We start from the raw sequence: 12758 nt of genomic DNA on the forward strand, positions 1-12758 counted from the left end.
AAGCCTGGGATATCTTGGACAACGAGCCATCTGCGGCACTGGTGACAGTTTCTCCTCCAGAGGGTCAGGACAAGAGTAACGGGAGGTGACACACGCCGGCATAAACAACTGACAAGAAAATTCCAAGCAGGGAACAAAATGGGTGCTACCATTGCTATCAGTTCCCTTCAAAAACTGGAGTAATGGGGCCAGTGCGAGTCACGTCAGAGGTGGCTGAGCTGCATGCTTGCATGTGATTTTCATTTAATTTTTAAATTACTTGGAGGGGGGGATTGTGTGAACAAACCTGGGTATGCCTGGGACAGCAGGGGGAGCTGCGAGTCTGTGTTCCTCTGCACGTCTATTTAATTGCATTGAATATTTGGACAAAAACACAGAAGTGTGCTTGCACATCACCATAGAAAGATGTCTGCATGTCTAACAAGCCGCAAAAAAAAAAAAATCAAGTTGATAACAAAGCATTTAACAAGGAGCAAGAGATAATTGTCGCCTTCTCTCACAAGATAATAAAAAGAGTTACACCATAAACATAAAAATCTTTTAAAAGACCCCTGACAGCATTCCCTCCTGAAACTATCACCATAGCAATGAGCATTCAAACAGGGGGAAAGTACTGCTGAATTCTGTTTGGTATTTTTAACTAACTGAAAATACAAACAGAGTAGTGATATAGAATGAAGCACACAAACTTAAGAAGCTTTCAACAAAATTAAGTGTGGCAAATTCCACCTGCAAATCTTTAATACTCCAGGAAATAAATCCTTTAACCAGGTAGCATACATTGAAAGAGCACCTGCTCTCTCTACCCGTCCTACAGCTGCTGTATCCAAGAATTCCTCTTTACAACATTTTGCACAGGTCAGTGTAGAGGTGCAGTGGCAGTATTGTGTGAAATCTGAGGAAAAGGTGCATTTAAGGTTATGGAAAGCTGTACCAGCAGAGCTGTATAGGAACACTAAGAATTGGAAAAGCAGGGAACCTCGTATGTTAAGATTTAGGCACACAGTACAGCTCTGGGGAAGGGTACTTGCAAAGTAGGAAACCATATCTTCTGTAGCTAGTGCTGTTAAAAAAGTCTTATTTCCATGACATTCAGACCCAAAGTTAAGATTAAATAAATGAGAGAAGAGTGGATTGTTTTAGAATTCCTCTCCCAGATGCCAACGTCAGGAGCACACACAAAAGCAGGTGCCGGGTGTATTGATCCTACTGAATACACGTGGAGTGGGTACTTGAGCACGTACCAAGCATCTGTGTCTGGGAGATAGAAAGCACTTTGTAGAAGGCTGTTTTATGCGGAACAAATGTATCAGGTTATGTTTTTATTTTGAATATTTTAAAGCACCTTGCACACTGGGGCAGACTTGAAAAGAAATTATACAGAGAACTTGCCGTTAATTGTACAAGTTACTATATCCATTGCTGAAAATTGGCTGTGGGGTCACTTAGGAGCACTCCAACCTACTAAGAACCATCCTCAATAAAACCTGTTCTGACTGCTGCACCTTAGAGAACTGGAGATCCTACATCTGAAGACTCTTCAGGTCCTACACGCCAGCCCAGCTGCACCGAGGCAAAGGGACAGACATTTCTTCCCAACAGCTCCTCAACATACCCAGCAGGGAAGTGACAAATTCAACACTGCAAATTCATACCAGGACCAAAGAGGCTGAGATGGACAATGCTTGCTGACTTTGATAATGAAAAAACTGTAACGGCACAGTTAGAAGACAAAATGAAACAAGCACCCATTAGAAAATTTGGCCAGAGTTTGCAGTAGTCCCCAAGGTAAAAGTTTTCCTTTTCACAGACAGCCAGACTATGACCAAAATTTTTACCAGAAATCAAACTCTGTACTGTATTAGCTCATGGAATCCTTTTTTCCTTTTTCAAGGAGGGGAAAAATTAATCTCTACAGGAGATGACAAGATGCTTTTAAAGTACATATCTCATTTCTGACTACAATTACCTTTCAATAGCCTGGCACAGCTGCACGCTCCTATTTGCTTTTTGTTTTTCATTAAGGGCTCCTCTATTATTTGTACCCATCCTACAGCATTTATGTCTGGCAGTGATGCACATTCCCTTGCCTATGATTCTTCCCACAGATAGCAGAGAATAAATTGCAATTAGATTTTCGTAATTGTAGATAATTAACTCAAAATGAGCTGTTAATTATAAAAAAACCTATGTTTTTCAGTTCTTGATTATATTATTTATTTTACTTCTAAACTCCAATACCTCACTTCAGCAAGTTTAGTATTTTGGAGGACTTCCACCATTTCCTTTAAAATACCAGGTTATTTTTAAGCTAAGTTTTGCTTATTTGAAGACTGAAATCAAGTTTCATGCTATGAGGTTTCCTAGAGGAGCTCTCATGTATGAACTGGAAATCAGACAGGGCTGGGTTTCTATTAGGGTTCTGATAGCATTTGCTGTAACAAGAACTGTTTAGCAAGTCAATTAAAAAGCGATTAAAATAACCCACCCCCAAAAAAATTAACCCCCAAAACCCAAAAAAGAGACTTAAAAAAAGGACATATTCCTACCAGCTCTTCATCCTTTCTAAGCTCTAGCCACACGCTTGCACACTCTCTCAATACTGAAGAAAACATCACTTACATATTCAAATGCATAAAAGAGACAAATGGACTTGTCTTCCGTAGCCTCTTTCAGTCTTACATTAGAGTAAATTATTTAGGGAGTGTTCATCTCGTAACCTTTGCGGAACTGAAGATGGCATATAGGAAGAAAGACTTCCAAGTGTTTTGCTGCCAAACTTTGGAACCAGCTGCATGGCAACTTGAGACTGCACAAACACATATTAACTTTGAAAAATCATAGTAAATTAAATGAGAGGAACGAAGAGAGGGTGGGGAACCTTTTAAAATCCAGAAACCTCATTTTGTTAATGGCACAGGTTTTCCTCATTCTCCCTGCTAGGCTATGTAGATTTTTGCAGGTTTTTGATAAACTGTTGCCAAGATGCCCTAGGTTACATTTTTCCTCCAAGGGGCTTAATGCTACTGCATCTTAACATATCATGACTCTCTCTCTCTTTTGTTAAAGTGATCAGACTTCGATCACTTCAGTCTGTGCAAAAACAAAACAAAAAAGCATCAGAATAGAATGAGGATATGCCAGTAATTCACAGCAGCCAAACACCTGGTTAAGCAATGAAGTATTCCAAGGAAATTAGTAACTCCTGTTGTTCTGGAGAAAGAAGTCTTACCCCTTTCCAGTGAAGAGGGATCTCAAAAAAAAAATAAATCAGTATCGCTTGAGGTTAACAAAAAAGAAACAGAAAGCACTGGACCCTTAGTTTATGAATAAATTAACAGTTCTTTCAGTACTCTCATAATGGAGAGAAAAGCTCATTATTTTAAAGTCTACTCTTGCCTCTAAAGCAGGAGCAATTTGAAGGACAGCTGCTCTTCTTGTCCACCATGCAGGGGACACTTTGGTCAAAACAGCAGATCTAGTTAAAGCATAGAACAAGCAGCTGTTACTTTATAAGAAAGGGAGAAAAACTCTGTCAAATACACAGTTTTAATTTGTTGCTTTTCTAATAAGCTTTAATCTTCTTCCAGTGGCAACAGGATATGTGACAGGGTGGGACAAAAAGAAAACACAATGATGTATTGATTAAATTTTTTAATAGGAGGCAAAATTGAGATAAAGACCTAAATATTGACTTAACTCTACTTCCAGTTGTTTCAGTGGTAGTTTTTCCTGATCACATTGAAGCAGCAGAGGGGCAATACAACATTGTTCAAAAAACAAGTAACTCTCACCAATTGTAAAAGATTGTTTATATCTGGGAGTTAAAGGATAATGTATATTTTAGATCAGGTCCAAATCAAGAGTTGTTCTGATCTTAATTGAAAAAATAACTAGCAGTACCCAGAAAACAGAACAAAAGCTAAGATTTTGTGAAAACTCCATGTTGCACTGGGCTAGGTGAGTGTCCTTAAAGAGATGACACACAAAACCTGAGATCTGTACATGAAGTCAACCCCTAAACCTTGAGTAATAACAGATTGGCATAACAATTGATTTGACTCATAAAATACAACAGCTAAAGAATTTTACCCTTTCTGAAGAAAAAAAGCCCTTAATCTGAAACAGATACATGAACAAATACACTTGGCAGCCAACAGCACACTGTCAAGAAGATACAGTGACACTGTGAATTACTTAGAAGAGAGAAATTACCTTTGCCCCATGCTGTTGCTGTTCATCATCAGAGCAAGTTCTCCAGGTGCTTCATCAATGGGCAAAGATTCTGAACCCTGTATGTTGTCTTTAAATCTGAAAAAGCAGAGTTTGTTGGTTTTGCAGCTGGTCAAATCATCACACCAGGAACCCTCCAAAAAAGGTGAGCTGTGTGTCTACAAACAGGGCACTTAATCACATTAAATGCAGAAGCTTTCACAACTCTTGTCACACTTTCAGATATACTTTTGTATTGGAAAGCTGACTTATGTCCAGTGCCTTTGCTTCTAAGGGTTTCCATTGGGAAAATATTTGAAAAATGTCGTGTACTGATTTCCAAGGGCCTGCTCCCTTTAGAAAATGGTCACAGTATCCAGTAACATCCTTGTTGGGCTCAGATTACAGCTCCAGCAGCACTAAAGCTAAAAGGCATCATACCAACTGCATAAAATGTAGAATTTCTTTGAGATGGTTGTGTGTCCTGAAACTTTGGGCCCACAGATGATGCTCCATTTTTGATAGATTATCCCACCTTTTTCTTTCCATCCAATAAAGATAGAAAAGTCAACAATAGAGGTACTTCTCCCTTTTTATTTCAATAAAATTCCTGTTTCCAGGATTTATCCATATTTTTCTACTCTGGTGTGGTTGGCATCAAGAGGAGTCATGGAACTGCCCCTTTCCCTGCACACACACCATTTTTGATAGCCGAGCAAGTATTTCACACAGAGAGAAACTACAAACTGAATGTACCATGCTCACTCGAGGTCAAATAGGGAAATGTGGAATATTAAAATGCAGTTATGATGCAGCATGGCAAAAAAAAAAGGATCAATTCATACTTTCTCTAAAAGAACAGAAGACTTAATAGCCAATAATTACCAATGGTCAGACCCTTTACTTGTCATTCAACGACAATACTTTCAGCAGCTCAGAATGGACCTTAACCAGCACTCCACCCATGCAGAAGGACAGACAAAAATAAATGCTATCTGGAAATGGATTTTTGTTGCATTGTGTTTTTAAACTGTCATAATGTTAATAGATGAACCAGGTTAGAGCCTCCTGACAAAGAAGCAAAGGGTATTTGAGCTCAGCTGGACAAATTTTTATAGTTTGTAACATATAAAATTACCCTGTTATCAACTGCAAAAGTGAATTATACACCTGAAACTGAAACAACTGTGATGCCTAAGAGATTTACCTGTAAATATCAAACATTTAATTCTAAAGAAACTGAATATTCTTTAAGAGCAAGCATACTATGTTTTAGGTGCTTTTTTTTAGGGAGAATATGGCAAATGCGCTTTCACCTGCACCTCTGAAAAGAGATCACAAAAATACTGAGTCCTCAGATTAGTCGTATATGATTTCCTTTCATAGATTTCTTTTAGGTAACCAAAGCTCTGTAAACCATGAACTTTCTTTCAGAAAAAGGAATGGCTAAAATAGGCATAATAGCATTAACAAGCAAACCATTATAGATACATTTAAGGTCCCTTTTTTTCTGGGCTTCTGATGCCTCAAATGCTGAAAAATATCCATTAGAAACAAAAACACCCAAAACCTCAGTCTGTATGTCCTTCATATTCTACTTGTTTTTCATTAGAGGGATGCATGCATAGAATTAAGGTATTTGATGATTAAGAATCCATCTGTTCCTACTTAATTCTCACCTGAAGCCATAATCCTTTGTTTGTGACCTCAGTCATTTTCAACACTCACAGTTGTGATTGCCTTTAAGACAGGCATTTTTAAAGCCACATAAACACATTATTTTCAATGTAAGCCACAATTCAAGACAACAAACAAAAGACCACCTAAACTGCAGTATTCATTTTTAGAGTGAAAAGTAACCAGGGGGCTGGGATTAAGAAGAGAAGATGATATATTCCTCCATGGTGGTTATAGTGCGTGAATGCAGGAAGCGGGGTCATGTAACGCAGACTCTCACAGGATGCTGTCAGCAGTTGCCATATTAAAAAAGTATCAAAATAAGCATCCTTGCGAAACCCCCCTATTTCTTCTCCTGGAAGACTGCTAGATTTTTCCCTATTGCTTTCCCTCCCTAATGCTGAAATGCTGGTACTCAACTGAGTTACACTGGCTAATCAACTTGTTTTAACCCAGTCCCTTTCATTGTTCCTCTCCACTCTAGTAACGTGATACCAATAAACCAGTTTCTCCCTCTTTCCCAGAGTCCCCATTGATATTTTCAGGAAGGTGTTACCTAACCATCTGTAACAACATCAGGGGCCCTTCAAGCCACATTGCATATTTCTATGGTTATGGCCTTTCCCTTCTAGTTTTTAAGCATGTCTTCTGCCTCAGTCTTGGCATTCTCCCTTCCACAAATACCACTGGAAAGAAAACGTCCTTGCTACACAGAGCTCCCTTCCTTTTCCATGCATATACAGGGAAATATATAAATATGTTCCATATATATATGAATTGATCTCCATCTTTTCTGTAAAACACACTTCTTTCAGTCCATACCTAGGAAGGTGCAATACTTCAAAACTGACCTCTCCAAGGCAAGAAGGGGGAATGCCACATCTATGCCATCCACGCTCACACTGCTGTCTTGCCAAACGTCTGTGTTCCTTAAAATGCCTGCACTAAGACCAACCTCTCATTTTCTTCTACTGCTCTTCTTTTCCTACCTAGTCTTTTAGCACTGCTTTTCTTATGCCTTTCTACCACATACTGTTTTCCACAGCTGTCATGCTGTTTCCCAACAGTATATGCTAATATACTTAAAAAGTCTTCTCTCCTCTAAATCACTGTTAGAGAGAATTTGTGCCACAGGTATTGCCCATCTTATCAGCTTCATTCTCTCATGTTAACTATTGCACATGTCTTCATTAGAAATTTCTTTTTAAAACTGTAAGTCTCAAAATCACCTGTTAAAATCCATACAGGACTGGTGTAGTTTTAGGAGCAGTTTTGCTTCTTGCTTCGTCAACAAATGCTGGAGTCGTTCCTTCTCAATTTCCAGCTCCATTTTCTGCAGAAGCAGCTTCTGCCTTCTTTCTTCATACAACCTTTTGGCCTGCTCTGTTTCTTTAGGCCATGAGTCCACGCTGTCATTCAGCCCAGAAACTCGAGAATAATCACAGGTTTTGTGAACTGACCCAGAGTGTCTTCTAAGTACCTGGCTGACATGGTGGCTCTCTTGCACGCTCCCTGAACTCCCTACATGCCTGCAGGCACAGATGTGACTCACTTGCTGAGGGCATGTGCTCTGAAATTCATTTGCTTTCTGGTCCATCTTCTGAGCTGGTTTTATGCGGTGAGGGCTCCTCTGCTTGGCTGGGGAAATCATATTGTTACACTTTCTGTGCAAGCCATTTTCTACTGGATATTCCTTCAGATGCTCCTGATGGTTGTAATGGATTTCAGTCCTGTAATCATGATTATTCCTGCAAGGCTGAGACAATGCAACACGGGCTGGGCTTCCAGCCTTTGATGCTCTACTGTTCTTATGAGAAGTTTGAGGTCCCCCAATACCCAAGCAGGAACTGTCTAGCTCCAAAGATGGTTGTTGGCATAAGCTCTTCTTGCTGGATACCTGCAATAAGAGAAACAATTCCCTGTGAATTACCAAAATTTATCTTTGCTCATTGATTTCACTGGGTAAACATGTTCTCTCAGAAACAGACTCACTGCATCGTGCTGATGGACATGCAGCCAAGCCCGAGAAAATTTTTTATCAGCAGACAGACACAAATCTGCTATCAAACCTACATTTCACTCCATCTACACAACTGTAAAAAATTTAAAACTACTGCCTGCAGGATCCTCAGCATAAAATGAGTCGCTTCAGAGTATCAAGTAGTTGTGAGCATCTAGGGTTACATAAAATCAACTTGAAAAGTGGCAAAAAACATTAAATGTTAATGTTTGAAAATGTTTAATTTTGAATACTGAGCCGAAAAAATCCATTCAGCCACTATAAATACTCTTTGATTGGCCATTACACAGCAGGAGATTTGATGTAAAACATTTCACCTTCCACTGAATGGGATATTTCTTACTGCTGGAAATTTGATGAGAGTTTTTGAAATATCTTTACAGAAACACAGATAAAAACCAACTACTTTCTGTAAAAAATGGTTGTACATCAAAAGCTGTCATTTAAATACAAAACATGTTTAAATTCAGCTATAAACGTAAGTGATTTTTCAATTAAGCTGGGCAAGTGATTATACTCTGATAAAACTCTGAAGAAAGCAAGCAACTGTAATTCACATTTGTCAAGCCAGTGCAAGTAAATTCTAGTGGTTTTGTTATACTTGTGGATGTTATGTAACAGAAATCAAAATCCCATTTAGAGCCTGGAGCATCTTTGCACTATGGTCCATCGAGGCAGTTAAGCATTTGAGCTTTTATGCACAAGAACAGCATTGAATCTGGCACTCTTATCTTGTTTGCTAGACCTGTGCATTAATTTCAGTAACATACTGAATTTAAACTCCTCCAGCCTTTGGGACCTTTCAAAAGGATCTAATTTTTTTAATTATGGAAGCCAGCTTTCTTAAAGATAACAAAAACACTGCAGTAAAAGTGGTTAGCAGGAAAATTTGGTATCCAGTGATGAAAGAAAATTATTATTTGCACTCTGGCAATGCTTAAAATAGATAGGTATTGTCCACATAGAGTGGAAGACACTCAGCAAGTCCCAAAACACTAAGACTTAGGAATGCAAGCAAGCATTCAGTGGTGATTAGGAGATATAATCCAAATCTATGCAGTGTTTATATGTATAATTTAAATTCTTTTTATAAATAAACAAAATACGAAATATATTCTGCTGCCCTTCAAGACAACCAATTACAAGTTTCTTGTAGACTTCACAGAATGTAAATTAATGTGGATTAGCACCTGAATACTGATATTATTTCCAGTTTTGTGGATACAAATATATCCTCTCTGCCATGTGATTGAAAGCCAAGGATGTCATGTTTTGCCCCAAAGGGCCCAGTGAGTTGGAGGCATTTGCATTAATGTCAGTGCTAAATGTCTGAGGGAAGTCTGGTGCTTGGACTGGGTGAAAAGAGCAGGACATTAAAATATTTTAAAGTCAGAGGGGCTGGCAGGGCAACTAAGCAGAAATGCAACATGCTGCCAAAAAAGACAGAGTTTTGTTATTTATTATTTGTAGCATGCCATCCTTGCCTGCAATATTTTCTAGACAAATAAAGGCTAAAAGGGCTTTTTATCTAAATTAGACAATACATAAACGGATGACCAGCAACGGGAAGAAAGATCACAGAAAAGGGAAAGTAAGAGAATCCTGTGGCTACACACTGTCTCTCATCTCTTACCCCACCTACTTCTGCTAGCATAGCATTTAGGGCACCAACAGAAAGAAGCTTTCATGGAGGCCAGTTTCCAAGTTGCCTAGGACAGCAGAAGGTGGCAGATCTGAAGGTATTCTTACAAAATCCTATCAGAGCTGGCAGCATAGGATGGTCTACACAAAGCATACACCTACCCTTCTGCAGCCCATAAACAGAAGTAAAAAGGAACAAAAAAAAAAAAAGACTCAAAAAGATTAAACAAATGAAGAGTTCTTTATTTTAGCAGTTTGTTTTATTGACTGAAGAGACGAGAATGTTAAAAAATCTAAGCACACAAATGAAGATAGTACAAAATAATAATCAGGAGCACGTTTAAGAATAAAGGCCCACATCGCAAATTAACTTCATGGCTGAGACTCTGTTAAGAGTCCCTGAAGGCCCTAAAAGAGAGGCACCAGTTAGCATTTGTTGACCTTGGTCACCATCAAATCTGCCCTGATGGTCTCGGAAATGGCATTGACATTTAGAGACTTCATAACAAGGCAGAGAAACTTTAATGTTATTTCACAGTTACAATATCTTTGCAGGGGGGGAAATTCTCATGAATGTCATTGAATGTGAGTGGGGTTTTTTTATTCCTTTGGAAGAAGGAGGTCATGTTAGGCAGAAGATTGAGTTCCAATGTGCCTTTGATGGCTATTCAGTACTTTGCAGGGTATAACCCCAAAGAAAAATGAACTATTGGCAGTCAGAAGCTAGTCAACAACTTTTTTAGCAATTTGCGTTTTTCTCTTAATGCTTTAATTGAGAAGTACAGCTGGATGGTAGAGGCTTCAGGGAAAACAGACCAACATTTACACTTTTGAGGGATCAGATGAGAGCAGAGCATGCAATGACAGATCTGTAAGATGCAGACCAGGTGAAGGGGAAAAGAAAAAATAATTCCAAAGACCCACCTACTACTGTGAGTCGAAATACTCACAAGCATAAGGAATTGGGTAATTTTACAAGATGAGTTTAAGAAAGATATTGCCTATGGGACACATGGAAACCATGACAGACCATGATGGAACAGCTGTGCTTTCCCCCTCTGTGGAGCTCTTCCAGGCTTGCTGTATGGTATTTAAAGATACAACTTCCTTTAACTGAGGCTTAAACAAACAAACAAACTCAGGCTGCTTCTTGCAACATATGGAGTTAATAAGTCATGATCAGATGTGAAACTATTGCAAGGAAACAAGGAGATATTAAAAAATAGTTCAAATAATCTTTAGAAGGGTTTAGAGAGGAGGACACAGGGAGCTCTACAAAACCTTTACTGCAGTCCCAGTAATTTTTGCTCAGGGATTCAGAACAGCACTTAAACAAACATCCCGTCCTTAAAACTTCCTACAAACAGACAAACAGTGCACCACTTTTATGCACGCAGCATTATGATTTCCGCAAATTCTTCTTAAATGCAGCTTGTGTGCTCTGCAGTGTTAATTCACAGCACTGGCAGAGGAGGCACACAGACTGACTCCAGCACACAGGGCTTTGTACTGCAAGGGATGAATTAGTAACTGATCAGATCTTACAATCTCAACACAGGCAAGGTCCTGACAGATTTCACTGGTAGCTTTGCATGTACAAAACATGTTTAAGAAGCAGCCCAAAATCATTACCTCAAGAAGTCTTGCACTCTGAGGAAAAAAGCTAGGGTCCTAGCAAAATACGGTGCTGTTACGGTGAACAGCAAAATTCCTACAGATGTTAACAGGGTCAGAGTTTAACTCATAGCACCTGGGTTTGTAGCTGAATATATCTGAATATAGAAAAAGAGACAACAATCTAAAATTGTTCTCTGTTGTATCTTGAGGACATTTTTCTAACCTGGATTTTCAGCTCTGGGGTTTCTTTTGGTGGGGTAGAAAGAGAGGGAGGAACATGCATGTTCAGAACTAGTCTGTTATGCTGATCTGAGCGTGGACCCTGCAGGAAGCCATAAAGAACAAAGAGAAGCAGCAACTAGATGAGAAGTACAGAGATTTAAAGATGAAGGAAAAATTTCTAAATGGACAAATGAGAGGCTACCATACACAGAGACATCTTAAAGAACACCAAGGGCATATATTAGTGACTTAACTGACACACTCACTAAGGTATACATCCTAAACCTGAACTTGGTCACCACTATGCATTGTTGATGTCTGGGTCTTATCTGAATAAAGCTTGGCTTTGGGTTTGCAGGTCTATTGGCAGTATAGGCACTTGCTCCTGCCAATAGAATGAGGAGAATATATTAAAAAATCTCAGGTAGGATATCGGGGCAACAGAAATGCCATTTTAAGAACAATTATTTCAGATGATAGGACCATTTGAAGTGCATTACTAATGATTAAGGAGCTATTATTTCCAAGAGTCTGTAAGAATTTATCAAGGAGAATGTAAAAAAGGTAAAGATTTTAAAGTAAATTAGTAGGATCTACTGAAGTCCATCTTTTTTTTTTAAAATCATATAATCCTTTATTAAAATCTCTACCATAAGTAACCTAATATTAGTTATTACAAAGTGCCCACATAATAGTTCACCAACCGACTATGTAAGTACCTAAGAAAAATACAGTAGATAACTCAGAAGGTAAGTTGACCATTTTTCAAGCAAGAAATAAAGCACTGTTTTCTGTAGTAATTATGTATACCTATGATTGCCATTTTCCCACTGAATAAAATAAGTAGTCTCAAATAAAAGAAACTATATGAATGACAGTGACAAGCCTGAACAGGTGTAGAAAAAAAAATCACATCACAAAAAAAGTGAATCAATCCCTCCTAGCTGACAGCAGTGGAACACCTCCTATGTTTGTGTTGCCTTCAATTTTTTTTCCTCCTTTTTGTTAAGAGGGTTTGAGCTGGGATGCCAGGTGCACAATAAACCTGCATTCAAAGTGGCATGTGAGCATTTGCAAGCACTCAGCTTTAAGTGTATATTTTGCATTCATAAACATGCCACCCTTCTTCTCCAGCTACACAAATATTGTAGATAATCTCTAACAAATGCTTCCATTTCAGATCAGCAAACTGGTTTTACTCTGGCTGATAAGGCAGTCTTTAACAATACAGTGCTCCAAGACTGAAGTGAAGCGTCTGTACATTGAGTCTCGGAAGTCACTGTGAGCAGAATGCCCACTAAGCCTGAACAATACATACATCTGGCAATGCAATACCTGACCAGTAAAATTAAGCAAACATGTTTGTTTT

At 38.7% G+C, this 12758-nt stretch overlaps 1 protein-coding gene across 3 annotated transcripts in view; it reads right to left on the minus strand.

Annotated features, from left to right (window-relative positions):
* The window catches only part of KIAA1328 (KIAA1328 ortholog), a 178132-nt gene that overhangs the window by 51816 nt on the left and 113558 nt on the right, over nucleotides 1–12758 (minus strand). For 2 of the 3 annotated variants that reach the window (XM_064438287.1, XM_064438289.1), the window contains exons 6-7: nucleotides 7119–7786; nucleotides 4216–4311 (exon numbers count right to left, since the gene is read on the minus strand). In XM_064438287.1, coding sequence (XP_064294357.1) covers nucleotides 4216–4311; nucleotides 7119–7786 — 764 coding nt within the window. The remainder of the gene's footprint in view (nucleotides 1–4215; nucleotides 4312–7118; nucleotides 7787–12758) is intronic. The other variant, XM_064438288.1, reaches the window with a different exon arrangement.

The sequence above is a fragment of the Phalacrocorax carbo genome, chromosome Z, assembly GCF_963921805.1.
Source record: "Phalacrocorax carbo chromosome Z, bPhaCar2.1, whole genome shotgun sequence".
Classification (NCBI taxonomy): Eukaryota; Metazoa; Chordata; class Aves; order Suliformes; family Phalacrocoracidae; genus Phalacrocorax; species Phalacrocorax carbo.